Source organism: Boeremia exigua, assembly GCF_020726555.1.
Source record: "Boeremia exigua strain MPI-SDFR-AT-0100 chromosome Unknown C7974scaffold_1, whole genome shotgun sequence".
NCBI lineage: Eukaryota > Fungi > Ascomycota > Dothideomycetes > Pleosporales > Didymellaceae > Boeremia > Boeremia exigua.
Window position 1 is genome coordinate 2,799,850 of NW_025763518.1, and position 26,783 is coordinate 2,826,632.

General features: G+C 52.2%; 11 protein-coding genes across 11 annotated transcripts; 7 read left to right on the forward strand and 4 right to left on the reverse strand.

The window, feature by feature from the left end:
• Positions 1-241: 241 nt before the first annotated feature.
• On the reverse strand, positions 242-1,195 carry C7974DRAFT_383679 (translationally controlled tumor protein-like protein). The gene is made up of 4 exons (XM_046140789.1): positions 1,086-1,195; positions 866-977; positions 671-808; positions 242-622 (listed from the first exon to the last, which is right to left on the reverse strand). The coding sequence occupies exons 1-4, from the start codon at positions 1,098-1,100 to the stop codon at positions 378-380; spliced, it is 510 nt and encodes a 169-aa protein (XP_046003253.1). The 5' UTR covers positions 1,101-1,195; the 3' UTR covers positions 242-377.
• Positions 1,196-1,338: 143 nt separating this feature from the next.
• C7974DRAFT_22000 (sphinganine hydroxylase-like protein Sur2) lies at positions 1,339-3,278 on the forward strand. The gene is made up of 2 exons (XM_046137152.1): positions 1,339-2,294; positions 2,342-3,278. Exons 1-2 carry the CDS (start codon positions 1,652-1,654, stop codon positions 2,953-2,955), a joined length of 1,257 nt encoding a protein of 418 aa, XP_046003254.1. The 5' UTR covers positions 1,339-1,651; the 3' UTR covers positions 2,956-3,278.
• Positions 3,279-3,892: 614 nt separating this feature from the next.
• On the forward strand, positions 3,893-5,764 carry C7974DRAFT_371620 (uncharacterized protein; the record flags this gene model as incomplete). Its single annotated transcript, XM_046140030.1, has 2 exons — positions 3,893-5,055; positions 5,479-5,764. The coding sequence occupies 2 exons, from the start codon at positions 3,893-3,895 to the stop codon at positions 5,762-5,764; spliced, it is 1,449 nt and encodes a 482-aa protein (XP_046003255.1).
• Positions 5,765-6,910: 1,146 nt separating this feature from the next.
• C7974DRAFT_408180 (uncharacterized protein) lies at positions 6,911-7,706 on the forward strand (the record flags this gene model as incomplete). The annotated part of the gene is made up of 2 exons (XM_046143306.1): positions 6,911-7,041; positions 7,103-7,706. 2 exons carry the CDS (start codon positions 6,911-6,913, stop codon positions 7,704-7,706), a joined length of 735 nt encoding a protein of 244 aa, XP_046003256.1.
• A 1,217-nt stretch (positions 7,707-8,923) lies between these two features.
• C7974DRAFT_419985 (uncharacterized protein) lies at positions 8,924-10,312 on the forward strand. Its single transcript, XM_046144235.1, has 2 exons — positions 8,924-9,799; positions 9,848-10,312. The coding sequence occupies exons 1-2, from the start codon at positions 9,242-9,244 to the stop codon at positions 9,872-9,874; spliced, it is 585 nt and encodes a 194-aa protein (XP_046003257.1). The 5' UTR covers positions 8,924-9,241; the 3' UTR covers positions 9,875-10,312.
• Positions 10,313-12,299: 1,987 nt separating this feature from the next.
• On the forward strand, positions 12,300-14,278 carry C7974DRAFT_383690 (uncharacterized protein). Its single transcript, XM_046140790.1, has one exon. It carries the CDS (start codon positions 12,604-12,606, stop codon positions 14,167-14,169), a length of 1,566 nt encoding a protein of 521 aa, XP_046003258.1. The 5' UTR covers positions 12,300-12,603; the 3' UTR covers positions 14,170-14,278.
• Positions 14,279-14,316: 38 nt separating this feature from the next.
• On the forward strand, positions 14,317-15,222 carry C7974DRAFT_383692 (ribonuclease H-like domain-containing protein). The gene is made up of 3 exons (XM_046140791.1): positions 14,317-14,560; positions 14,614-14,961; positions 15,013-15,222. Exons 2-3 carry the CDS (start codon positions 14,669-14,671, stop codon positions 15,179-15,181), a joined length of 462 nt encoding a protein of 153 aa, XP_046003259.1. The 5' UTR covers positions 14,317-14,560; positions 14,614-14,668; the 3' UTR covers positions 15,182-15,222.
• Positions 15,223-15,651: 429 nt separating this feature from the next.
• Positions 15,652-18,894, reverse strand: C7974DRAFT_383694 (heat shock protein-like protein). The gene has a single exon (XM_046140792.1). The coding sequence runs from the start codon at positions 18,629-18,631 to the stop codon at positions 15,872-15,874; it is 2,760 nt and encodes a 919-aa protein (XP_046003260.1). The 5' UTR covers positions 18,632-18,894; the 3' UTR covers positions 15,652-15,871.
• Positions 18,895-19,009: 115 nt separating this feature from the next.
• On the reverse strand, positions 19,010-19,876 carry C7974DRAFT_383695 (uncharacterized protein). The gene has a single exon (XM_046140793.1). The coding sequence runs from the start codon at positions 19,684-19,686 to the stop codon at positions 19,414-19,416; it is 273 nt and encodes a 90-aa protein (XP_046003261.1). The 5' UTR covers positions 19,687-19,876; the 3' UTR covers positions 19,010-19,413.
• A 1,686-nt stretch (positions 19,877-21,562) lies between these two features.
• On the reverse strand, positions 21,563-22,656 carry C7974DRAFT_408186 (D-isomer specific 2-hydroxyacid dehydrogenase; the record flags this gene model as incomplete). Its single annotated transcript, XM_046143307.1, has 2 exons — positions 21,563-22,095; positions 22,146-22,656. The coding sequence occupies 2 exons, from the start codon at positions 22,654-22,656 to the stop codon at positions 21,563-21,565; spliced, it is 1,044 nt and encodes a 347-aa protein (XP_046003262.1).
• Positions 22,657-23,664: 1,008 nt separating this feature from the next.
• Positions 23,665-25,634, forward strand: C7974DRAFT_300197 (amino acid/polyamine transporter I; the record flags this gene model as incomplete). The annotated part of the gene is made up of 4 exons (XM_046137786.1): positions 23,665-24,327; positions 24,376-24,578; positions 24,786-25,363; positions 25,414-25,634. The coding sequence occupies 4 exons, from the start codon at positions 23,665-23,667 to the stop codon at positions 25,632-25,634; spliced, it is 1,665 nt and encodes a 554-aa protein (XP_046003263.1).
• Between the last annotated feature and the right edge of the window lie 1,149 nt (positions 25,635-26,783).

Sequence of the window (26,783 nt, forward strand, 5' to 3'; positions counted from 1 at the left end):
GGTAGCAAGCATTGTCTTGCACATTTGTGATTGGTTTAGGACCGTCCTGAAATAAGGAGAATAGAGATGTTGCTTCTAGCCGCCGGACACAACGATGGACTCTTTGCAGCCGCAGATTTCACAGACGCTAGACAATCCACAGAGAATGGCCGCATCGTGGTTGTGACACTCTGAGGCTGGTTTTCGGTTAGAGTCAGTTGTTCCCATCTCACTTCAGTTCAAAGCATGTTGGGACTGTCAATGCTTGCCGCAATAGCAGCGGGTCGTCTAGATTCGTATTTTTTGTCGCACTATGGCGCATATCCGATCATGCAATAGGTATTCGTAAATCAATGAACCAATCCAACCCCGCTCCTCCACGTCCGTCGCGAGAGGCTTTAAACCTTCATCTCGCTGAGACCGTGCTTCCAGACGGTAACGTAGGGAGTGGTACCATCCTCACGGTAGTTGAGGAGAACAATCATGCCATCAGGGTTCATGGACTCGCCAGTGAGGAACTCGTAGTCCTTGAAGTTGGCGACGATCTTCTTGGCGTAAGCGGCAGCACCCTTCTCAAAAGCTGTGATCTCCTCGGCGGAGGAGCCGTTCTCCTGGAGCTTGGCCTTGACGGCCTTCATGTAGCCTGAAGCCGTTAGAGAGTGCAAACGCTAATCTCAGGACAACCACTCACCCTTGAGGTAGGTCAGGTAGCCCTTCTTGTCGAAACCGGTCTCATTCAGGCGGAAAGAGTAAACGACGTCGATCTTGGTCTCGACGCCATCCTCAGCACCCTCCTCGGCCTCCTCAGCAGAAGCGTTGGCACCGGTGTCTGCGCTGTGTTAGCGCCCCTCATTCGAGCAACAGTGACTGGTGGGGCGCGGCATACCGAAGGTCTCACCACCGACGCTGATCTTCTTGCAGTCGGCCTCGTAGACAACACCATCAACCAGCTTCAGGTCGTAGGAGTCGGAGATGATCTCGTCGTCGGTGAGGATATCCTACAAGCCCGTGTTAGTAGGGGCTTGACGTGGGCGGGCCATGCTGGTGCCCGAGAAAGGCGGGGTAGGCGCGCACGCGGGCGCAGCACAGCAGCGGCGTCGACTCACCTTGAAAATGATCATGGCGGCGGCTGTGAGATTTGTGCGGTGGAAAGTGAGTGTGGGAGTGAAGGCTAAGGGCCAGCTTTTGTTTTCACGCTCTCGGGGTGCAATTCTTTGGTGGGGTTGAAAAGCTATACCACTTTCGGCCGCTAGCCCGCTTCGAGACTACAAGCCCAAGCGGGGCCTGCGCTGCCAGGGTTGGCTCGCTTGCTCGCTTGGTGGCGAAACAGCCAGTCAGTGCTGGCCGTGCTGCGCGCATCGGGATTCGGACGGGAGACGGAATCATGATGCGGCCTGCGCCTGTTTTCAGCAGCGCCTGCACCACTCTCACACGACCGGCCCCCGACTGCTCTGCCCACCAAAGCCTCTCCTTTCGAGCCCTGTAGATCGACTGCCCCGCCAGGCGCCCCAGCTCCGCCCGCGACGCCGTTTCCCCCTAATCTCCCTGTTCCGCGGCATCCGACCGAGTGCGCAGCTTCATTGCCCTCTGCCCTACACCCGTCATACATCGCGACCACCACCGCACCTTCACCGACACACTGCATAGCCCGCCAACACACCACACCGCCGCCATGGCGAGCAACGTCACCACACACGGCCTGCCTGCGCTGCCCGAATACACGCTCACGCCGCTCACGCCGCTCGTCTCCTGGGCGTCGGACGCGACCATCCAGACAGCCCTGCCAATCATCGCATACTGGGGCGTCTCCCTCCTGTTCCACGTAATCGATGTCTACGACCTCTTCGCCAAGTACCGCCTGCACACGCCCGCCGAGGTCCTCAAGCGCAACCATGTCACGCGATGGGAGGTGTTCCGAGACGTAGTTCTACAGCAGGTCATCCAGTCGGCCGCCATGTTGGGCCTCTCATACTACGACGATGCGCCCACTACCGGCACAGCAGAGTACGACGTGGCCTGGTACGCTCAGAACCTGCGTGTCGCCCAGCGTGCTGTCCCTTTCGTCCTCTCTCTCGCTGGATTCGACCCGACCGCGCTGGCCTCCAAGCTGTCTGCAGCACAGCCCACCTTGGCAGCCGTCATTGCCGGCGGACAGTACCCTGGGCTGACTGCATTCGCTTCGTGGGAGCTCAATGTAGCCAATTTCCTGTACTGGTACGCCGTGCCTGCGCTCCAGTTCATGGCTGCCATCGTCATCATCGACGCCTGGGAGTACATGCTGCACCGCGCGATGCACATGAACAAATGGCTCTACGGTAAGCACCAGCATTCTCAAAGCGAGTGTGAAAGCTGACAGCAACAGTGACCTTCCACTCACGCCACCACCGCCTCTACGTCCCCTACGCGTACGGCGCTCTATACAACCACCCACTCGAGGGCTTCGCTCTCGACACACTGGGCGGCGGCCTTGGATACCTGCTCACAGGAATGTCAATGCGCCAGTCCATGTGGTTCTTCACCGGATCAACCATCAAGACCGTGCTTGATCACAGCGGTTACGAGTTTCCATACGACCCACTCCACTTCATCTTCCCCAACAACGCGGCCTACCACGACATCCACCACCAGAGTTGGGGCATCAAGACCAACTTCTCGCAACCCTTTTTCGTCTACCTCGACCGCATTGGCGGGACCATGTACAAGGGCGACACAGCATCAAAGTACGAGCGTGCACGTCGCACTGCGCAGGAAAAGTTTGACCAAGAGAAGGAGAACGAGCTCAACGCAGTCTTGGCAGACGCTGCTACAAGCGACGAGAGTCTGCGGGCGCAGGGCGCCTCGACACCACGCATTTCACGGAAGAAAGCACTAAGCATCTCGTCCTCGGCAGGAAACTTCAAAGACCTGACAAACAAAGTCAATCAGAATCTGCACGGCAGAGGAGCTGGCGTCCTCCGGGCTGAGAGCTCACGTTAACGCGGCATTCCCTCGCCTTTCTGCATACATGCATTTGCGATACCTAATGTATAGTTCCGGTACACAATCTTCGCCTTCAACTGTATTACTTCGTTTAACATTTCTTCAACATCTTTCTTGCCCGGCGTGGCATTTTTAGCCCATTTTACTTGATGGCTAGAAACTCTTCATTCGCTTCATGGGTTTTATGAGGTCTGGATTGGCGCATGGGCGATTGGATCACAATACTCAATCGAATCTGTTCTTAGTATATGCTCATGTGTGGATCTTTTGCGATTGAACTGGATGAAACCATGCTGATCGGAACTAGAGCGTCTATTCGAGACATAAAATAACGAGCAACATGTCTCGTGTTTACATGTCTCAGCCAATTGAACATAATGGACGAACCGCACTGAGACTGGGCTTTGTCTACAATGATGTTAATGCGCGTCTTCCTGCCGTTCACACACAATGACGACAACACACTCCATCGAGCCTACACAATGCCTCAGCTAACAATCAGTATATGTTTGTTCCCTAAAGCAATGTAGCAGATGAAACACAAATTCATCCACCAACACACGAGTAATACGGATCTAAGCTAAAGGTTCCGCGCCCAGACATCTTACACACCATATAGAATATCTTGACTACCACGCTCGAAATGTTCTACAAAATGGAAACGCGCCGTCTCCATGGCGCAGACATTAAGAACATGGTACGTGTCTTGCGCAACGATCCTCAATCTATGGACTTTGAAGATGCTCAGTACGAGAAAGCTACCCAGGGTGCTATCAAAAACCTTCCACGCCGGCTTCGGTCGTCGATTCTATCCTCGCATGGGCTCCTTTGTCGCACTCATAGAGGTCTTGATGTTCATCTCGTGGATGATATTTGGGCCTGGATTAGGTTCGAGCTAGAAGTTGCGGTGGGTCGGTTTCTATATCCCATCGTAATGTCTGGCATTCTCTCTGAGGCGGATGAGTATCGAGTTCGCCAGCTCGAGCCAGTCGTGGAAATGTTCTTCCCTGAGTGGACGCTCGCTGGATCTGCACCACCTGGCAAACCACCCATCGATACCGGAGCAAAATGGGCCTACCAGAAGAACGGCTGCCCGGCTTGTATGCTTGCGCGCCTAGGCTCAGATGAAAATGCATTGTTCGCGCTCTTCGCCGGTATGTATGGCCATCTGCGATCGCGCAGCGGCGGCCAGAAAGGTGCAGACAAAGTAAAGAGCAAGGGACTGCGGTTTGTGCGGTACTGGATGCGCAAACATGCTAATGGCGATCAGGCAGTTCAGGAGGCTTACGATCTTGGTGTGGAGTTAAAGATGTTGCGGCATGATGCAAAGGTCTCCCTTCGAGAGTCTAAGCAGTCAACGCGATACACACGAGACAGTCTTTACGAGCCTCCAGTCACTGCCCGTCACTGCCTTGACGACCAGCCAGACATCGCTGTGGACCTCTCAACCCCATTCAGCCCCAAAAACTGGATGCAAGACGACAAACCCATCATCAGCGAGGACTCCCCTCGCAACTCACGCCCACCCTCCTTCACCGATGCCTGGAACCACGAGCACCCCTCAGATCCCAGCGCATCGATTCAGCCCTGCACGCCACGTTCAACCACACAATCAACCACAGATTCAGCCACACGCTCTGCTAACTCCACTCACCTCCACCCAGTCGCACAAGACACCCTCACTCCCCTCCCTCGAGCCCCCTCGCGCCACGACTCCATGCTCTCCCCGCCCCGTCCACCATCATCAATCTACACCTCAGCCTCACGCCCCACATCCATCGCCTCCTTCAATGCACCGACCCGCAACCCCAAGCAGCGCGGCCACGACCCCCTTGAAACAGTAGAGGAGCGCGTCGACCGGTACCGCCAGCTCATCGCGCAGGAGCACTCTGAGCGCGGGGCTAGTTGTGCAGGAGCGCCCCACGGGCGGCTGTTGCCGCAGCCCAGCCGCGGAAGTATGTATGGCGCTTTTGGGGTCGCGGGGAGGGAGGGCGAGGAGTTTGAGGGCGTGGATGATACGCCGCCGCCTAGTCCGGTGGTGGAGGACTGTGAAGAGGAGGAGGAAGACTTGGTTCCGCGGGGTTTGCGGGTGCGAGGGTAAGGGCGCGGTGTGTCGTGGTGTCGTAGATGTTTCTTTTAATGCTTCTGACGCTGCAGCGGTTCTGTATTTCTTGTCTATTAATTTGCTTGCCTCGCCTCACCATCCTTGCTTCGCGATTGACCTTTACTTCCTCTGATCCTGGTGGCTGGCTCTTGGCGTTTCTGCTCTTGTGCATCGCAAACAATCGCTCTTACCTTCCTCTACTTATGTTACCAATTCCCTGCTTCCCTTCCTCTCTTCATCCGTCAACACCACAGACACGATGGCAACGCCCGGCACAACCCCTTCGAGGAAACGCGGCACTGAAGCTACCGCCGATGGCTCTGCGTGCAAAAAGATCCGCTACCTAACCAGCACGACTTTTGAGTATACATTCCCCTGTTTCTTGATAGGGCAATTGCTGACGCTGATATACTTAGATTCGACTCTGCACCAATCACAGTCATCGTGGGGAAAGAAGAGCCTATCACTTACTACGTTCATGACACGCGTTTGATCGCCAGCTCCAACTTCTTCAAGAAGGCACTAAAGAACGACGGAAAGGAGAAGTCTACAACGACAATCATGCTTCTTGACCAAAGCCCAATGGATTTCAAGGTCTACATTGACTGGCTGTACACTGGTCGCATTTGCACAGTAAAGGACGGTAAAGAAGAGGGTGCGAAAGCACGAAACAGTCTCGGCGATACTGTCGACGGCGAATAGAATTCACTCGACAGGTGCTACATACTTGGCGGCTTCCTCCAAGATACCAACTTCAAAGACAGTCTGATCGATGCCATGATCGAGAAGTTGATCCAACTGGACATAAGCTACATGTGTCTCCCAAAGTTGGCCTATCTCAATTGTTCGGCAAAATCGCCTCACAGGAAGCTAGCTCTCGATCTCGCCATCAACGCGTGGACAAATAAGCTCTTCAAGTCGATTCCTGAACGGAACTTTCCTCATGAGTTCTTAACTGACCTCCTGGTTGGCATGGCAGACGTGTTGCGCGCTGGTTGCAAGAAACAATGCCCCAGGGCGTTCCTCAAGGACGAGGACACTTGCGAGTACCACGAGCATACCTTGAGCGGCGCTCCTTGCTACAAAGTTGAGAGGGGCCTCTGATGTTGGCACGGGGAAGTCACAGCTGAAGGGTCTCCTGTACCAGAGATACAACACAACATCGTTCCTGGTCGACTACAATATTTCTTCCTGTCGTCGCATAGGAGCCAACCAGCCCGCCTAAAATTCGATCATCCGCTGTCATCTTTCGGTTGTTTCCTACACTGAGACACGTGTACCTGGGCATTGGTGGACTTCTGGCTCGGATATATGGACCAAGATTGCTTTATGTTCCAGTTTTCATGATCCGTCAACTACCAAAACAACACAATTCGTTTGAAAATGCGAGAGCAATGTTTCTCTTAGTCACAGAACAATTTTATAGTCAATTTTAACCATGGAGATTCTCCTGTGTATCAGCAGTATCTATTGTGTTTATCAATTAAGCCTTTCGCCTTCCCATGGCAATTGAATTGGCGATTGCATGCAATCTTTGGGCATCAGTAACGATATTGATGCGTTGGCCCTGGCAAACCAAGGTTTTTAAAATTTGACCCTGTCAACCATTGCATGATAACTACAATTGGATAATGCTGTGCTCTGCCCCAGTCGTTCGATGGTTCGGCTAAGACACGGATCTCGTAGCATCAGGTATAAGTAAAACTCTCGTGCCACTACTATTCCTGCTCTTCAATCCACACTGAACTCTGAAGATTATCATACCATCTGAGCTCCTGAAAATTAACTCCACCTGAACATACAAAGGTCACACACGAGTCACACGCAAGTCGCACGTGCTAGCACACAATGTCTTCAACAAACACAACGTCTTCATCAAACACCATGTGCCAGCGCACCTTAGATAGAATCCTTGCGGGAGACTGTTCTCCTGCCCATTCTACTCTCACAAATTATTCTGACGAAAGCGAATATCACTTGTAAGTCGCCCATCATCAAATTCTTGCATTTGCAACCTTCCAGTTGCTAACACGCATCCAGCACCGAGTCGGAACCCATGCGGATCATTGTCAAAGACGGTGTCACCTTCTACATTCATGCAGTCTTTCTTAGCACTTCCAAGTACCTTATCCCCCACTGGAACCCCGAGATTCTCGACGGCAAAACCCTGGTTCTCTTCCACATCGATTCAATCCTCTTCCGCACCTACGCCAGCTTCTCAACCTGCGAAGGAAATTTTTCGATGCCCTTCCTCAGCAGCGGGAGCGAAGCCCATGACGAGGCGTTCTGGCACCACTGGTGCGCCTGCTACGTCCTCGCCCGCGAGCTCGAGGACACGCGGTTCTGCAACTTCGTGTTCAGAGCCGCGATTGAGAAGATGGCCAGGTGCAACGCGCAACCCGAGTGCTTCGGCGAGACAATATACAAGAACAGCGAGAAGGGAAGCAACCATCGGTGTCTGGTCGCGATGTTGGCGCTGTCGACGTGGAGCTACAGAAAGCTGTCGAAGGCTGTGAAATACGAGAGCGAGTTCAAGGACGATTTGCGTGAGCTCGCCAATGCGGTTAGGAGGAATCGCGTGGGGAGACGGTCTGTTGCTGATACTTTGCGTGCGGTTGATAAGGAGTATCATGAGCCGGAATGACCTGTGTACTTCTAGGTACATTGTTTGAGAAGCCTTGAGGGTAGAGGCTGCGTGCTGTTTCATCTAGATTGTAAAAGCACGTGGATTGACAGCAGTTAATGCGATGGCGTTTATAGCATCTCGTTTGCACAGTAGTGAAGTGTGTCACTAGTGACGAAATCCTAGTGTGCTCTCTTTCACAGCTTCCTTCGTGCGCCTTGACCATAGAATTGGCGCCGCTCCGCAATTGCAAAGCCCCAAGCCTAGTTCATTCGCATCAACTGCGAAATAAGTCATCAGCCATGTCTGAGCGGGAGGACAATGATTTGACAAAGCAATCACGCTTTCTGAACGATGCGCCGAAGTACATTCCCGAGTGGCTCTTACGATACCTACTGTCAAACGGAAGCTGCCGCATCCAAGACTTGATGGCAGACTTATCACTGTTTATGTAGGCTTAGAGCGCGAGGTCATATCAGCGACTGTCAAAGACGACGACACAGCCGGTAAAAGGGCCTGGAAGCGCGTCACAAATCGACCGAGTTCTGTCGATTCAGATACAGACTATGAGCTGAGTAGCGACGACGAGAGCTCAGAGGAACAAAAACGAGTGTTTTTCGAACAGCAGTATAGTGACGATGAACACGACAACGATCAAGGGTACACCACCGAGGACGGCGAGGCGCAGGAAATTGACTCCGGATTTTGAACGACGTCGACGAGTACACGTACGATTCATCCGAGGGGGTAATCATCTAGCTTTCTCGCCCAGTACCATTCTTCATACACGTGAGCGTCCTTCGCTCGAATTCAGCGTACTTCGACAACATTCTGTACAGGTACATAGATAAGCATATCTGCTGCCACACAAAGGATCTTGTTACCTTCTTGCGTGGATTGCGAGATATAGAGGGAAGGGCAATCGTCCGCACAGTTGGACAGTCCACTATATACCGATATGTCGAGCTCGGCGAGCTACCAAGAAGGTTGGCGATCGAGGCAATGACGTTTGCCTAACGCTTATGTATCAAAGTGAGCGCGTTCATCGACGAGCCATATGTACTGTATGCCTAAGCAAATCATCAATGCGAAAGATACAAATATATCTGTCGATCGGCATTTCATCTAGACTCTGATATGCTGGAGAGTGTGTGACGGAACACAACGAGTCACAATTGGGTAGATAGCTAGGTAAGAATTGGCCATCAGAAATACCAGCGGTCTCATCCACATTCAACCTCAACAGTACCACGACGCCGTTGACGGCTTGTGCGACCTTGGGTGGCCTCGTGCGGATGAATTGAGAATGGCTTGCCTGATTGTGGAGAACGGCTCGCATGTTGTCTCGGGCACCAGCGCAGACAGGGATGCTGCCTGCCGCTTCATCCAACCTTCCTCTTTGGCTTTTTGAATTCTACAAATATCGCTCCCCGCACTTTCCGATCGAGCCTCACTCCCAATTTCTGATTCAATTTCGTTAGTGTCCCGAGTGCAAGGTGCTTCCCAGTGTGTGCTCTGAAAGCGAAAGCGACGTCACTAGAACAACATCTTCGATCATGAGGATCTTTGTAGCAGCATCACTGCTATTCGCCATTGCTCAGGCTGCCACCTCAAGATCGTGCGCTCAATATTCGCCCAGCCCAGTACCCGTCTCACAACTCACGTCGTACTTTCCACGCCAGAAGATCACTAATGATGTGGCTGACATCGAAGACATTCGCCAAACACTCTCCCAGTATGCTATAATCATTGACGGTCGTTCCTTCGAATCGCTGCCCGATGTCTTCACTGCAGACGCGACAGCCGACTACTCAGCCCCATTGGGAGTCCTGACCGGTGTCGAAGCCATCAAAACCACACTCTCCGCCTCCCTCGCTCAATTTCCTGGGACCCAACATCTCCTCGGCACTCAGCGGATCCGTATCTGTGACAAGAACACTGCCGTGAGCGCGACGTACTTCCAAGCGACGCACTTTCTGCGCCCAAACGCTACGGTGGGCGCGGCTGGAATAGAGGATGACTCGGACACACTGTATGCGTTTGCGCAGTACCAAGATTCGTGGGTCAAGCGCGATGGGCTTTGGAAGATCAGATACAGGAATGTGGTGTACATGGTAAGCTGGTGAATGTAAATGTGGGATATAGCTGCTAACGCTACGTAGGGCCCGTTGATTACAGACTTGAACTAGCGTGACTGGACTGCATAATGCGTATGAGCGACTCTGGCATCAGATTTGCTCTCAAATTAGAAGAGGTGTTGCATCTGTACTGGCTAATGCGGGTCGTGGACTGGTTGTCAACCAGGCCGCGGTTGGACGCAAACTTGACTTCTACACCACTATGGTATACAAACTCTATTTGTCGGAACAGTGTTTTCGCATGTTGTGTAGACGTCTAACTGTACGTGTTAGCCGTACACTATCCCAACACCCTGCGAGCGCGTGTTAGCTGGGAAGTTTACAGACAACCTGGTCTTTCGTGTCCGTTGGATGGGGAAATCATGTAGGCGGAGACTGGTACCCTAAAGGTCACCGCAGCACTGTGAAACTCTTATCAATAGTACTGGTTATCGAAAGGTCAATGCCCGCCCATATCGAATGATGCAAATGTTCCCTCCTTCAATGAGGTGGATAAGAAGTGCCGCTGGAAAACGAGGAGACTTTGATGAGGACGCTAACGGAGCTAGTCCCCGGCGCTATCTAAGACTTACTCCGTTCCTTGAGGGGAATCTTCCCCCTGGCATATCATCATGAGCGCAATCCTCCCTCGACAAACGGATCATCTGCAAAAGCGAACACGAAGCGATACTGCAGCGCAAGAGTTCGGAGCTTGAGTACTTGATCACAGCAGTGAACCGAAACTGAGCCACCTTGATGCGCCTACTTGACTACTGTATGGAGGATCATGAACCGGCGACTTGAATACGACTGTATGCTGGATGCAACTACTTAAAGTGCAGCGATATCCAGACGACGAAGAGCATGTCTACAGTTCAGCTAGACGCCTCCATTCGATACATCAAACTCGGTTGCGCGGTCTCTCACGTCCTGTCGCTGAGATTGATTATCCCGAAGCACATAAATCGCGGATCTGTCGTGTCCAGAATGTCTCCATCAGATCGTTACGGAAAAAATCTTCGTCAAACAAGATGAACGGCATTCAACATGGGACAATGGATGCACGGCTACTAGAAGGGCTGCAGTCGAGCCAGTCGCGCGATCTGCCTACCCTTTTCACAAGTACAGCAGCACCATTTTACATTTGTGTGGCCTATTGAGAGGTTTTTATGTGGAGCTTCTAGCACATGTTGAGCTATGTGAGCTGGTTGCGAAGCGTCGAACGCAGGCGCCAATCTTCAAGCTTCCTCCTCGACATCATGCCACTCCTCCTCCTCATCTGGCGAGGCATTACATTGTTCAGTGACCGTCGGAAGGGTCTGTTTCGCGGGATGTGAAGCTCCCTCACGTACGAACCAGGCTACTATACTAGTATCATGGCGCGCCTTCTTCACGTTTGATAAGTCACCAAGACGTGGGCGACCGCGTTTCTTGCTTGTAGTCTTTGCTGTGTCGGAAAGCGGACCTTTGGGCTGCGAGCTGGAAGACACAGGAGATGAGCTTGCTTGCTCCTGTGACGATTGCGTTGGTTGCAAGCTCCCAGATGGGTAGTGTGGTGGCTCCAAGCCCGTTTGAGATGACTGCACTGTAGTATCTGGGGCGACACCTTCTCCCTTACTTGTATTGGAACCTTGGTATGGCGCCCGTCGAGCGGCTAAGAGACGAGTTGATCGACGTCTGTCAGGAAGACGAAGAGTCGTCGCCTCAGACGACACATTGGTCGGAGATCTAGCCATGCCGGCTTCCAGTCGGGTTCGAAGACCTACAGAGGACGTTGGCGATGCGTAACATCTCGCCATCTGGTTTCAAATCAACTCAATACTGACACTCAAGGGAGGCAGCTCTTATTGTGAACGGCATGGAACACGTAAGTCTCGTCCAGTTGTGCCGAAATAGGTATTTCATGGCTGGTCGACTGACATCCGAACAGGACTGGCTCGTGGTCTGCTCTTACCATGGGAACTGTAAGTCAAGCAGACACCAACGTACTTGAATCGGTTGACTAACGCTTCATCAAGGGCTCGGAGTCACAGGTCTTCCATGGTATCGCGGGTTGAATATGGTTCAGGGACTCGAAAAATTTTCAGTCAGTTCTTCCGGAAACAAAAATTGTTGGTCCTAATCGAACCTCAGAACTCCCACAGGGCCACCCAGTCAGTAATAGCAATACAATGGTCGATTGAATGTACTAATCCATTCATAGATATATCGAATCCATGGTTGTGGGCAGCTGCACTCGCGATCGTTGAATTGAGTCAACCTGTTAGTTATACACCCAGAAAGATTCAACCTGCCACTAGTTACACTAGCACAGTCATACGCACAAGGGTCGCGCAATACGTGAGTAAAGATCAGGATAACGACGCTGATACCTTTGCTGACGTTGAGATGAGGTCGCGTCCCTGAAGCTCTTGGAACCGCACGTGATTCACGATGCGTGAGTGTTGGTGTCAGTCCCTGTAATTATCTGATAACTGTTGCTAACTCTACTCTTAGATCCTTGGAATATACTTTGCTGCAACAAGTACGTAACGACATTTGTGCCACAGGCAGAGGGCTTTGGCCTGTTTTGTGAGATTTTTCGCGATATACCCCTGTTTTTCGTGCTTTATCAATAAAATCATAAAAAGCGGTGCCCTCCCGCAAACTAAAACAGATCGAAAACTTGGTTCACACGTGAGTCAGACCCAGTAGTACTCGGGTCTGAACCATGAACGGATGATTCCAGCCAGGTGAAAACTAATAAATGGAGAGAACACTCCCACCATTCTCCGTTGCAATCACTGTCTGATCCATACAGAATGTCCACCAATAGTTCTTTGACAAGTGAGGGTATCTCCAGTTCGGCCGCCCTCCACCCATCAACGCCAAAACCCAACCATCTTCAACTACAATGTCGAATATTCACATTACCACGAGAGCTCCGAGACATGATCTATGACGAGTACATTACAGTCTATGGTGGCTACGTGTACGACGCAGACGACAACAAGCTTGTCCAAGCTAGCGACGGTGGCAGGATAGACGTCCGACTCATGCGCGTTTGTCGCAGAATGAATCAAGAGATGGAAGGACTCCCCATGCAGAAAAACAAAGTCACCTTCCGAAGCTATTGCACACCGGAATCCAGTCATGACGCAGGTGTGTTGCATGCAGCGGTAAACAGGATTCTGCGAACAAAGTGGGTCAAGATATGCATGGTCGGCCCTTCTCTCTTAACAGAAGACGTCAAGCATCAAGTTGCAAGCGAGTTTCCTTACTTTCGGCCTGTTCTGGACGGATTTGCGGAACTCTTGAACTACGATGACATAAGCGAGCAGCCCATTTTCGAAGATCATTACCCAATATCTTATGGTCAGCCGCAATCCATCTTTCGAGACTTCGTGGATCTTCTCTTTACACTTCTTTCAAAGCATCCCGACTGGGCTACTCTTACGGACGCTGAAGTTGCAAGAGCTAGCCTCGTCGACGCAGATTTTGTAGGATCTATTCCTAAGTCCTGGTCTGTGCTAGATCGAGAGGATGCCGAACGGATAAAGAAAACATTTTACCCTGAAGAAGACTGGAGCCGACATTATTTCACAATGCCAAGCGAGGACTACGCCTTCTCCGCCACCTCGTTGGCAATCAAGTGGCTGGGCTCGAACTCGTTTGCATCACGCAATCTTCTACGAGACATTGAACTCGTAGAGGCCCAAGCTGCTGTTGCATTCCCCGAAAGCCATGCGCGAGGGTTGATCCCCTACTGCAGAGAAAACCCGAAACTTCGCATTCGTAGGCATGCCAACCTTTGGAAAAGTGTTTTCCCCAGTGCTAGTCCCGACCGAAGCGTACCCGATTCCTGGCGGCTTGTAAGAGGCTGGATTACTGATGAAGTAACTTCGTGGGTCGTAGAGGCGACATCGCTCTCTGCACTGGGTATGCCAGCGAACTGCTTTAACCTTGTTCTGGATGGCGCCCCGATTTTGGCGGAAACCACAGAGATCTTCAAAGTCGTTCTTGAAGACAGTGCTTATCAAGCCGCTATGGATGTATATTTCGCAAACGATCTGCTTACCGACCGTCGCTGGCTTGAACGTCGAGGTGGCATTGAGGGGTGGGTCCCGAATTATTTCGAAGGTCTTCCAAAGATGATCCAGGACCTTCGGGTGGATGGTAATATCGTTTGCTGCAGCTTCGATCTAGGCCCTGACATTGAAATTGATAAGATAATAAAGGAACGCACTGGATGGACGTGGGATGAGTGGCAAGCTGAGAGGTTGAGGAGATGGTGGGAATCCATGACTCATTTACCTTCTGTCGAGTTCCTGCTTACTAATGATAAGAGGGGTAACTGGGTTTCGATCGTGTGGCGTCGCGATGCATGAGTTCAAGGAAATTTGGCGAGCTGTGAGCCTGGTATACTTCGACAAGCAAGATTTGCACAGCGAGGCTAGGTTACAGGCTTGATAGAGTAATATGAAATATCGCACTTAGCTTTGACAACCGATATATTTGAGCCATTCAGGTGGCATGCTTAGACAACGATCTGGCTTGGCGTTTTACAAGCATCTGCAGTAGGTCACGTCGCGTCGCGTCGCGTGCTTAACACGCGACTTGTCACCCTACATATCGCTATCTTGGTAGTGGCTGCATTGCATTCATGGAAATTGACACTTCCAGATACATCGTTATCGATACCGATGGCAGCGGGCTAAACCCAGGCAAAAAAAATGCCGCTGCTGGTGTAGGTGTGTGATTTGGCCCTGATGATCCAAGGTTGGTCGCGCTCAGACCTGGGAAGTATCGAAATGTGTCTTACACCTTCAAAGGAACTACGGTGAGCCATTAGGGCCTGGCAGGCAGACCAATCAACGTGCTGAGATCATGGCCGTCAAAATCGCACTGGAAAAAGTACCAGCGCATAAGAATGTACTTATTCGCAGCGACTCGTTGCATGCTATTCAAGGGGCCACCGATTGGCATCGCAGATGGCTGCGAGAAAGCTGGAGCAAAGCCAAAGGCCTTCATAAGGAGGACGAGCGTCTCCTCCATGAGCTTCAGGAAACAATAAGAGACCGGACACAGCTGGGTGCAGAAACAAGATTCTTTTGGGTCAAGGGGCACTCGGACGATGTGGGCAATGATGCCGCCGATGGGTTAGCAAAACAAGGGTCGAGGTACATCTTCCAGTAGATTCAGCCTTGCGCTTGGTGGCTGACACTATCTAGAGAGGCTTTCATGGACGGACAGAGAGCACGAGCCGCTTCGCGACGATTCAAAGTCAAAAAGAGGAAGAGGGAGACGTCGTCGGCCAATGTAACCCCGACCGAGGCTGTAACAACCAGCATTGGAGACAATACCCTTGAGCTCCAATCTGCCCAAAACAAGGACGCCTAGGCCAGGAGACATAGACAGACCAAATGAGCAAATAAAAGCACACATCATGTTCATGTCGCAAACCCTTCTGAAACCCAGATTCTCTGAGCTAGCTAGCAAGCGAACACCACAATGTACACCACCTCCCTTGATGTACAGCACCGCATAAGCGAACAAGTGTGTTCCACCACCACTGCGATCTCAAGGCGTACTCAAAACGCGTGCCACACAATAGCTATCAGAAAGGCACAAACTCCATGACACCAGGAGTCTAAACAGCGGGTTCCTTTAAGTATACGTGTTTGTGTTCTACATCAGAGCTCGAAAGTGCTGAGAAACATAACGGAATATGTTTGTGGTGACTTTTCTATATTCACAGGCAGCAACATATGCATCTTTCGAAGAGTGCCGAGATATCCATGACAGCAACGGCTTTCGACGATCGTGTTTCGACCACAGTCATGGAAGGCAGGCTGGCAATCAAGTTTGGTTTTATCCATCTTGGATTGAATAACTATACTAAAAGCCCAGTTGGTCAATGCGGTACTATATACTCTTCAAACTACACATGAATCGCACCTTGTGAAACAGGTGCAAGTCTAATCCAAACATGTACTCCCATACGCCGTAACACCTATGCTTTACCGGCTTTCGTCAATCGTGATTCTATCAAGCCACACCTCTGTTGTGACATCCAACCGTAGGCGACATCTAGTCGTAAAGGTCCATGCCGCCATCCTCGTCTTCCAGTTCAGCTACAGCGTCAGACTCGTCGTACATCTCCGAATCCTCTTCGCTGTCAGTATGATTAGGCACGACGACAATGTGTCCATCGTCCAATTCAACACGTGCAACTTCTCCATCCTTAACGGCGCCACGCAAGATGAGCACCGCAAGTCGGTTGAGAACTTCCTTCTCAATAAGGCGGGCCAACGGGCGTGCACCATAGGCAGGCGAGTAACCAGCCGAACCAAGATAATCGCTGACTTCCGGTGACAAGGCGATGCGGACATTCCGCCCGTTGGACGAAAGTCGCTTCTGGATTTCTCCCATACGCACATCGACAATCTTGCGGATCTCTCTCTTAGTAAGACGATTAAAGATGACGATGCTGGAAATACGGTTGAGGAACTCGGGAAGAAACCAGCTTCGCAATGCGCCCATGACCAGCTCCCTAGTGGTGGGGTCGATCCTACCATCGGGATTGTTCGGGCGAGCAAGGTGCTCGGCACCCAAGTTAGAGGTCATGACGACAATGCAGTTCTTCGCATCGATGACGCGACCTTGCCCGTCGGTGATACGTCCGTCATCCATAAGCTGTAAGAGTACAGTCAGAACCTCCTTGGCAGCCTTCTCAACCTCATCAAAGAGCAGAATTGAGAAAGGCTTGCGTCGGAGGGCCTCGGTAAGCTGACCTCCAGCATCATGACCAACGTAGCCAGGAGGCGCGCCAATCATTCGGCTAAGGGAATGTCGCTCCTGGTACTCAGACATGTCGAAACGGATCATCGACTTTGGGTCGTCGAAGAGGAACTCGGCAAGAGCCTTAGTGAGTAATGTCTTACCGGTACCAGACGGACCACAGAAGAGGAAACTAGGTGGTTGATTGGGGTTGGCAAGACCGGAACGCTGCAGACGAATGGCGTTGGAAACTGCAGTGACAGCCTCCTTCTGTCCGACAACTGTAGTATTGAGGTGACGCTCCATATGAAGTAGCTTCTCCTTCTCAGTTGTCCTGAGCCGAGTGACAGGAATGCCTGTCCACCGAGCGACAATCTCGTTGATCTGATCGGGCCCGACAGAGTCGCTGAGCAAAGCATGGCCGTCACCATCCTTGTGAGCCCACATCTCGGCGTCTGCTTGGGCCTTCTGTTTCTCGAGCTCCGTAATACGACTCTCAACATCAGGAATGGCGTAGTACTTCAAGTCTGAAGCAGTCTGAATGTCGCGCATTCGGTCAGCCTCAGCAAGCTTGTTCTTGAGACCATCAAGCTTGACCTTCTGGTCCTGAATCTCGCGGCTGCGGCCCTTCTCGCGCTCATACATGTCGCGGAGAGGCTTGAGATCTTCTTCAATGTTGGCCGCCTCGGCGCGAGCTTCCTTGAGACGCTGGATCGATGCCTCATCCTTCTCACGAGAGAGAGCATGAATCTCGATCTGTAGTTGACGGTGGCGGCGTTCAAGGTTATCGAGTGCTTCGGGCTGTGACTCTCGAGTGACACGCACAGCTGCTGCTGCCTCATCAACTAGATCGACGGCAGAGTCTGGAAGGCGACGTTGTGTCAGATAGCGAGCAGCGAGCGTGGCAGCAGCGACAATGGCGCCGTCCATGATGGTGACACCGTGATGAGTCTCGTACTTCTCCTTCAGACCACGCAGAATGGAGATGGTCTCTGGAACCGAAGGCTCCTTGACCAGGACCTGCTGGAAACGACGTTCGAAAGCTTGATCCTTCTCGATGTACTTGCGGTATTCGGCAAGGGTGGTTGCACCAATACAGTGCAGCTGTCCACGGGCGAGCATAGGCTTGAGCAAGTTGGCAGCGTCCATGCCACCTTCGCCAGAAGAACCAGCACCCATAAGCAGATGTATTTCGTCCACGAACAATACTATCATCTCCTTGGACTCTTCAATCTCCTTCAAGACGCCCTTCATACGCTCTTCGAATTCTCCGCGGTACTTGCTGCCAGCAACGAGAGCACCAACATCCAGGGAGAGCAACTTGCAGGCTGCAAGATTGGCGGGCACATCTGCGTCGACGATACGGCGGGCAAGACCCTCAACGACTGTAGTCTTACCGACACCAGGCTCTCCGATCAGAACAGGGTTGTTCTTTGTTCGTCGTGACAGAATGCGGATGACTCGTCGAATCTCTTCTTCACGGCCAATGACTGGGTCGATCTTTCCTTCCCGTGCCATAGCAGTCATGTCGATGGTAAACTTCTTCAAGTTCTCATTATCCTGCTCCGCATCAGCCGTCTTTGAATCGACTCGCTTGGTGCCTCGTAGCGCCTGGATGGCGTTGTCAATTTGCTTCGCATTCGGAACATTCGCGTCGGCGAGACATCGTTGGATCGAAGCATCTTTGCAGAGCGACTGGATGAGATGGTCGACGGCAATGAAGCTGTCCTTCTGTGTTCGACTGAGCTCTTCTGCTTTTCGGAGGATCTCCGCCATCTTCGGTGAGGGCGACGTGCGCTCTGGCGGAGGGTCCTGGCTTGGTAATCGTACCAGGGCCTTCTTGAGAGCGCGTTCGAAGAGTTGTGCATCGCCATTGGCGCGTTCAATGACTTGTTTGAACAGCGGTGGTGGTGGTATGTCGACCTGGTTGGCTTGATCTTTTGGCGGATCTATTAGCGAGACCGCAAGATGAAGTGGGGTGAGCTGTGAGTGCGCATAGTCCTTGGCCAGCTCGAAGCTGTCTCCCAGAGCTTTTGCGGCGCGGTCTGTGTAGGCGTCGAAAGAAGTCATTGTGGTGTGCGGCTAGAGCCTTGGTTGTATGGCGTATAAGCCAGCGGGGTATCGAGTGGTGTGAATCTCTAGTGAGTAATGTCTTGAGCACTATGCAAGTGGGCTGTGGTTGTAATCTTTGTGAATTCTGATGATGGGACTGGAGCTAGGAGATGCTCGATTGTTATATACTTGCAAGGTCCTGTCGCGAGAAGTAACCATTGAAGGCCAGCAGCATCACGAGTGTTCCTGCCTTGTCTCGAACGTGGTGGTGCCTTCCGCAGTTCCACCGGCCGAAGAACCTGGCAGCAACCAGAAGATTCCGGTGTCAGGATGCGGCCCTCGCTACGTCATGCCCGCCTACCCGAAATAGTCTTAGTGCCCCCACCTGCCAGACTGGTCGCTCAGTCGTGTACAGCGCAGCAACATCACATTGGAGCGTTGCGGGCCTTTGATGGCCTTTCGACCGGTCTGCAACTACGCTCCAGGTCTCATCTCAAACAACAAGGCGCATTCAGAGTAAGCATCGTCGACGATTGTTGCAGCCCGATTATGAGAGCCCAACCAAGCACCTCGATTCAGCCCCACTCGTGATTGCCTGCTGACGGCGAGGACATGCATACTATTGAGAATTTTGTTAGCTGCCTAGGGTCAGACCACCGTGCTGCTACTTGTTTGAGACTCCAAAGCCATGGTCGGTTATAGCGGGATCCAGTATCTTCCATGCGCAGTATCTTGCATGCTGCCTCAAACCGGTGCTTAGTTCTGTCGCATTTCTGTGACAACGTGCATCTATCATCCAGTCAATCTCTGCCGGCCTTATATGTGTTTCTGCCCTCGTTGACGACTTTTCGCTCGTACTGCGTCCAGTCTCCGTGTACGCTTCCACTAGGGACCATGCTTTCGAGCAGAAGTACCGTCAGAGCAACCCCTTCTGACCGCTTCCAACAAGACGAGAGCGTTTGGTAGCAAGGGACTATAGACGAGACGGAAGTGATAGCGATACTGACGTGTGCAAGTGGGAGGCTTACGACAGCGGAGCTGTAGAAATCTCGGAACATGAATTTTAGTTTCATAACCAGGTGTGGAGAGGTTGTATTATAGCAGTGGTGACCATCACACGAGTATAATCTAATTCGTAGCCCTTATGCGAGCACTGGCGCACGGGGTAAAAGGCACTTATGAAATAGTAAGCCACCACATGCGATTGGAAATGGGTGTCTTTGCCCAAGATCTAGGAGCTGCCTGCTCAGATGCCCTCGCAATGTAAGTATAGTGAAGCAGTCATACAAGGAGTGAACGTACCAAATCAAGGCATGTACCGCCCTCAGAGGCTCACATCGTGGCCCAACACAACCCCAAGTATCAAGCCGGAGAAAGCAACATTGAAAATGGTAAACTCATGCAGACTGGCTTACAGTGGTTACCATTACGTTGAGCGTTTCACCCAAACAACGAATACGACGGTTTCATCCAAGCATTCATTCTGTCCAGTAGATGGTACCTCGATATGCAAGCTCGGCTCAACACGGCGGTGAGATCAGGTAATAGATGATCGCAGATTCAGTGACAGCCCAAAACCTCTTGAGGTGCGGGTAAGCATCCAGGATCATTGTAATGACGGCATCCAGCACCGCAAACGCACAACTGATAATCAGGACCAGTAGAGTCAGAAACCATATGACAGACTAGAAATGGGAGCTGTGTAGAGTCTACGACGCCACTGGAAAGGCGATGAAACCGATGCCTAAACCTTTTGGCATCCGGATGGAATCCGAAGACGCCCACAGTGGTATTCCAACCACGAAGAAGATCTTGGGTGTGATATTGACGCTGACGAAAACGAGGGCATCTTGAACGTGATCACAACCTTTCAATCGTACAAAGCAAAGGTGTTGTACCATCTAGAAATCCACGCCGGTGCCGGACCCGAAAGCTTGAACGTGTTGCGCTATTTCGATCCATGATTGTTAAGAACTACGCTTGGGGACTGCAGCTCCAACTGTTTGTAATTGAAAGAGTCGCTGTCTTGTTGCACCGTCATGCTGCATATGCAATGGTTCATGCCATTGTCGCGGATATCTAGGTAGTGGTAGCCTTATATCTAGCAGTGAGATAGATACTACCTAGGCTCTTGTAACGATATTCGGCATGCACATTGTGGTATATCTATTAGTTCAGCTGGCTCCTGAGTATTGAGTCAAATATCGTATCAAATCAAAGACGATCATTTTGCAGTTGTACATCTTGAGCAGTCACACCCAGACGGAACGTTAGACCAACTTTCTTTACAGCTATGGTTCGATCTCGGATAGTCGGAGAGGGCAGAAAATGGTTGTCGCAGCAACAAAGGCTAAAGTTTGTACTATGTACTGTAGGAGCTGTGGCGCCTTGCATGCAGGGCGGCGCTTGTCTGTCTGCCAGCTACTGGGCGGTACGTCATCTTGAGTTTCCAGAGTGTGGGGTCCTTGGCCGTGCCACACCCGTTGCTGGGAGATCGTCAGAGGTGCATCAAAAACCAGGCCACCGGGATGCCGCGGAACGTTTATCGACAAGACAGGCGGGAAGGTAAGCCAAGCTGTGCGCGCCGTGCCGCTGGCGAAGAATGCAGCTTGCGGATCAGTCCTCAGTGTCATGTAGGGGACACAAGCAATCAATAATGCATTATTGGGAGCAAGTTCGTCAACAAAATAGAGCAGAACGAGACAGAACGACGAGGGTGGGAACGAAAAAGCAAGGTACGAGCCGGGGATGAAACCATCCACTTGATGGCACCGATTTGAGCCGAACGGAGCTTTAGAAACATTCGCCACGGACTCTCGCTTCGAGCGGTGAGATAAGAATTCGAACAACTCTGTTGGGGTCACTACGTTTATTTAGAAATGTAGTATTGCACAACATGCACAATTTTGCGTGGCCGCAAAAAGGGCGTCCCTTATCTATTCGTTGATATCAGGCGATTACATTTATAGTCTCACCCTTGAGTGCAGCCTCTACTGTAGCTTTCAGAATGTCGCCTAGATTCTTGATCGTCCTCTGGGAAAACCATGCCAGATGTGGACTCAAAGTAATGTTCAAGTCTGTAGCATCCTCCGCAAGAAGAGGTGTATCGTCTGAGCCTCCAGCCGGCTCTGTCTGATATACATCAGTGGCGTAGCCAGCAAGGCGCTGTGATCGCAAAGCCTGCACGAGTGCTGCTTCATCCACAATGCCACCTCTGGCGACGTTGATTAAAACTGCATATGGGTGCATCATGTCGAATTGCGCCGTAGACAGGAGATTCAGTGTTTGTGGAGTTCGTGGCAGGGACAGAACGAGGACTGTGGCTTGTCGGAGGACTTCGTCGAATGGCACACGCGCATCTTCCGCATTCGGTGCTGGAAGCGCATCCCGCGCATGTCCAAGTGAGGGGTCAGCGGAGGGTCTACGAGCTGCCACGAGTACCTTCATCCCCAGAGCGCTTCCGATGGCCGCGATACGTTTCCCTAAGAGCACGGTCAATCCTCGTTCCGTCGTGGGGGCAGATAGCACGTACCAATCCCTCCATAGCCCACAATTCCGAGAACTTCATCTCCGCAAGACAACGGTGGCTGGCTATCCGGCAGTCGCAGATACGTGTTGACACTACCCCTCTGCTTCCATTCACTGGGCTGACGACGCGTAACCTGATCTAGCAAAACCGTCCTGCGTCTTGCTGCAAAGTAGAGGCTGATAGCGTGCTCGGACACTGTCTCCAGATTCGCCCCTGGGCAGTTGCACACATGGATCGCTCGAGCCTTGCAAGAATGGAGGTCGACGCCGTCCGTGCCAGTTGCGGAGACAATAACGTAACGCAATCGCGGCGTGACATGGTGGCTGAGCGTTTCAGCGTCGAGCTTCACGGTTGTAACAATAATGACATCCGCATTGCGAATGCGAGAGTGCAATTCGTCGCGAGTTGATGTTGTTGTATATCGCGTGAGCGTGTAGGTCGTGTCCAGGGGAAGGTCGAGGGTATCAAACAGGGGCTGATGTTGAGCTTCGAGTGCGACGATTTCGAAATGCATACTGATGACGTAGCTGGTGGAGCACGGCACTAAAACAATTGCACGAGGGATGGTGGATCACTGGGCGGTAGCTCTTTGTCTCGCAGAGTGGGCTCTGGCTCGTGTTTATGGCTCTCTGGAGTGGATTGCAGACGCCATCGTAGGGCGTGCGCGTTGTCCATACTCGGCTCTCATGAACGTCGAGGAAAGAACAATCAAGCGACGAGAGACATGAACAAGGCCTCCTCAGTGCACACCTTGCAGCAATCGTCAAACAATCCCCCTTTACTCGCCCAGCTGCGCTCGCCGCGATCCCTCGTCTATCGCAGCCTATCACATGCTATCGGGGGACCCTGATGCGCACGACGGCCAGGCAGGATCTTTGCGACGTTTGCGACGATTTGAGCCGAGCATGCAAGCCCCCAAGAGAGCGCCCACCAGCCGGGTCAGCCATCTCGGCAAAGCCCATTGGCTACAGCTCGAATACGACGTCGATAGCGACCGGCGCCCAGCAACCACTCCACGCTCCCCTTGAGGCTTTTCTCCCACTCGATGCGCCGTCTTTCATGGTCGTGCACGGCCGGCCATGCCCTGCGACGTGAGCAATGCAAATCAGAAATCTGCGTCTGAGCAGGACATGAATCGGCATTGACGGCAGGAAAATTTTACGCTTTCTGTTCCACTTCCAGAAGCCCTACGGACAAGTCGAGTGGCTAACAGCGGGTGACCTTCCGCCCCAGCTCGGTGGTGATTTCGGCGCACCATCCTAGCAGCAGTCAGGCCCCTCCTACTGCCGACACGCGCTAACGGCGGAGGCGGGCTCCCAAGTGAGATTCGCGTGCACATGCAACATTGCCTGCCCGCACAAAGCTAGCAGGGAGCTGGGCCAGCCGCGGGCCTGACGTCCATCTGCAGCCCTTCAAAGCTCGCGTGGGCCCCCGTTCGGTAGCCGCAGAGCCTTCCACGACAACACCAAAGGACCCTCCCATTCCACGGCCAGCCTCAGGATATCATTTCTACACTGCCATCATGGCTACTCCCGTCTACGCCTATGGCACGCAGTCAGATGCTTATGCCGCCGAGAATGACGTTGTCCCTCGCGCTTCCGAGAAGGGGAGGAAGGTCAGCCTTGGCAAGGCGCCGTCCGAGGGTGCTCTGAACGACTCTGATGATGTTCTCGCCGCCATGGGCTACAAGTCCGAACTTGTGCGCTCCAGGTCGACCCTCCAGGTTGCCTTTATGTCCTTTGTTCTCGCCTCGATTCCCTACGGACTGGCTACGACGCTTTACTACCCTGTGGTTAACGGTGGCCCCGTTACCATTATTTGGGGATGGCTCGCTGTCTCTCTGATCATCCTCTGCGTTGCAGCTTCCCTAGGAGAAATTACCAGTGTCTACCCTACCAGCGGCGGTGTTTACTACCAGACTTTCATGTTGGCTGCTCCCTCTTACCGGAAGATCGCCTCGTGGATTTGTGGATGGTGCTTCGTCGTTGGTAACATAACGATTACTCTTTCCGTCAACTTTGCTACTGCTCTCTTCTACGTGGCATGTATCAACGTCTTCACCGACGCAGATGGAAATGGCATCTTTGCAGGCACAACGTGGCAGGTCTACCTGCTCTTCCTTGCCGTTACCCTTCTGTGTAACATTGTCTGTGTCACCTCCAACAAGTGGCTCCCATGGCTTGATGTGAGATTTCCTCCATACCTTTGCGAACGTGTTACTTACCAAGCGTAGACCTTTGCCATCTTTTGGACTCTTGCCGGTGTCCTCGCCATTGTTGTGTGCGTGCTTGCCATTGCGAAGAACGGTCGCCACAGCGCCGATTACGTTTTCACCACCCTCGACACCTCCAACTCCGGATGGATCCCTGGATGGTCGTTCATGGTCGGACTTCTCCACGCAGCCTACGCAACCTCCTCGACCGGAATGATTGTCTCGTGAGCATGCCCTTTACTTCTGCCAGAGCGACATGCAGTTTTGCCCTTGCCCAAGCCCTTTATCCCATGCAGTTTTCCAGAGCGCAGCCTTCCCACAGCAACTTTGTCGTACCACCCAAGCGACTCTACTCTTCCATTGCGACACATGCTTCGGCAAGACATGGTAATTTCAAACTAGTAATTGTCCAAGTGCTGACTAGTATGTAGTATGTGCGAAGAGGTCCGTCACCCTGCGACCCAGGTTCCTAAGGCCATGGTCGGCACCATCATCCTAAACACCATCTGTGGCCTCATCTTCCTCATCCCCCTTGTTTTCGTCATGCCCGATCAGGCTTACCTAGCTGGCCTCCTATCTGGTCAGCCGACCCCCGCCATCATCGTAGATGCTATAGGCTCTCCGGGTGGCGCCATCGGGTTGCTGCTGCCGCTCATGGTCCTTGGACTGTTCTGCGGTATCGGCTGCACAACTGCCTCGTCCCGCGCCATCTACGCCTTCGCTCGCGATGGCGGTATCCCCGGCTACAAGATGTGGAGAGTTGTCAACGCCAAGTTCGATGTTCCAGTCAACGCTATGATGATGAGCATGGTTGTTCAGCTTGCGCTTGGTCTTATCTACTTTGGTGCCGCCGCTGCATTCAACGCCTTTTCCGGCGTGGGTGTGATTTGCCTAACACTCAGCTACGCTGCACCAATCTTGTGCTCCGTGCTTGGTGGTCGCAAGCAGGTTGTTGAGGGACAGTTCTACCTCGGCAAACTGGGCATGTTCTGCAATGTTGTTGCTATTGGTACGTCCGCCTTTCTCGAGCCCTTTTTCTATCACTGACGAATTTTGCAGCCTGGTCCGCACTTGCGACTCCCCTCTTCTGCATGCCAACCTACCTCCCTGTCACTCCTGTCTCGATGAACTACGCCTCCGTCGTCCTGGCTGCCGTCATTCTCCTCTCAACTGTCTGGTACTTTGTCTGGGGAAAGGCCAACTACGAAGGTCCCCCAACTCACGAGGATGCTGTTCTCGAGGCCAGGAGAGCCAGCTTTGTCAGTACCCGAAGCAAATAAGCATAAGTCGAGAAGGTTTTGTACAACAACGGCGCTCTTGGTGTAGACGCCCGCGTTTGCCTGTAGAAATTTTGCTCGCGCGACGATCCGTGAGCTTCTTGTACATTGTTACGATTCTGTCAATATACCCAAGTTTTTGCCTCTGACCTGTCTATCCTACCTACCCCTATTCTGTTCGAATCTCCCTCATGCCTAGAAAGAAGTATTGGTGCAATCCTATTCATTTCGCCACTAGCTTTTGCCTCATCGACTAGTGCAATTTCGAGCCAAAAATTTCGGGGGTCGAGATCCAAGCAGCACTTCTCCATGCATGTCAAACGAAGTTTAGCCGCGCAAACGTCCTCGGTCGGTCTCAATGGTCCTCTGAATTGGCTATGATGTAATTGTTGCCAGCGGATCCACCAATTTGGCAAGGACACTCTGCGGCCTGGGCCCTGGGGTCAACACTTTGGAGCACAAACCGTATTCGCAGCACGTAAGGACAAGGCTGCAATGACTCGGTAGCTCCTCTTGAGGCAGCGTTAGCTCTTGTACCGCAGTAGTCAATGCGCCTTGCTAGTCAAGGCAGATGAGGCAAGCAGTATGCAAGAACCGTATGCTTACAGCGCACGGCTTTCTGCCATTCGAAATGACAGAGCGCTAAGCTCGAACATGAAGCAGGCCTTGTCTACTTTATTACTCTACTGCGACAAAATCCATCCTTGAAAGCGAGTGCGTTAGATGTAATCTAGCGAGGGCTTTAATTTAAGATACAAATCAATTTTCTAGGTTCTGGGGCTGCAAAGCTACCTAATCGCGGGATAGGTGTCATGTCGAAGAGTTTCTGCAACGTTACTGCATCCCACTTCGCCGATGGGTAGAACTGGAAGAAATTCGGCTCCTGCCTCCCGGAACGCTGAAAATTGTAAAATGGCTGTTTGTCTATCGTCAAGTCGATAGACTGGATAAGAGACGTGGGAAATATGTGAAATTGATTAGATATCGCGACTAGATACCTTGGTCGCAGCCCCAACCCTTCTGTTGTGATTATGTTGTCGCGAAGCCATTGTGGCCGGAACACGACACCTTCCCTCGATGCTGTTCCCGCCAACGTTACACTGTACTGGCTCGCTGACTGCTTTCCGACTACCATCTACACCTACCAACAGT

Bases quoted from the DNA above. Each gene is read 5' to 3' on its own strand.
- C7974DRAFT_22000 (XM_046137152.1), top strand. From the start codon at position 1,652: ATGGCGAGCAACGTCACCACACACGGCCTGCCTGCGCTGCCCGAATAC. The intron at 2,295-2,341 runs GTAAGCACCAGC...TGACAGCAACAG, and splicing joins CATGAACAAATGGCTCTACG to TGACCTTCCACTCACGCCAC.
- C7974DRAFT_383692 (XM_046140791.1), top strand. From the start codon at position 14,669: ATGGCCGTCAAAATCGCACTGGAAAAAGTACCAGCGCATAAGAATGTA. The intron at 14,962-15,012 runs GTACATCTTCCA...GACACTATCTAG, and splicing joins TTAGCAAAACAAGGGTCGAG to AGAGGCTTTCATGGACGGAC.
- C7974DRAFT_383690 (XM_046140790.1), top strand. From the start codon at position 12,604: ATGTCCACCAATAGTTCTTTGACAAGTGAGGGTATCTCCAGTTCGGCC.
- C7974DRAFT_419985 (XM_046144235.1), top strand. From the start codon at position 9,242: ATGAGGATCTTTGTAGCAGCATCACTGCTATTCGCCATTGCTCAGGCT. The intron at 9,800-9,847 runs GTAAGCTGGTGA...AACGCTACGTAG, and splicing joins ACAGGAATGTGGTGTACATG to GGCCCGTTGATTACAGACTT.
- C7974DRAFT_383695 (XM_046140793.1), bottom strand. From the start codon at position 19,686: ATGAAACTAAAATTCATGTTCCGAGATTTCTACAGCTCCGCTGTCGTA.
- C7974DRAFT_383694 (XM_046140792.1), bottom strand. From the start codon at position 18,631: ATGACTTCTTTCGACGCCTACACAGACCGCGCCGCAAAAGCTCTGGGA.
- C7974DRAFT_383679 (XM_046140789.1), bottom strand. The intron at 809-865 runs GTATGCCGCGCC...AACACAGCGCAG, and splicing joins CGTCGGTGGTGAGACCTTCG to ACACCGGTGCCAACGCTTCT. The intron at 623-670 runs GTGAGTGGTTGT...TAACGGCTTCAG, and splicing joins CTACCTGACCTACCTCAAGG to GCTACATGAAGGCCGTCAAG.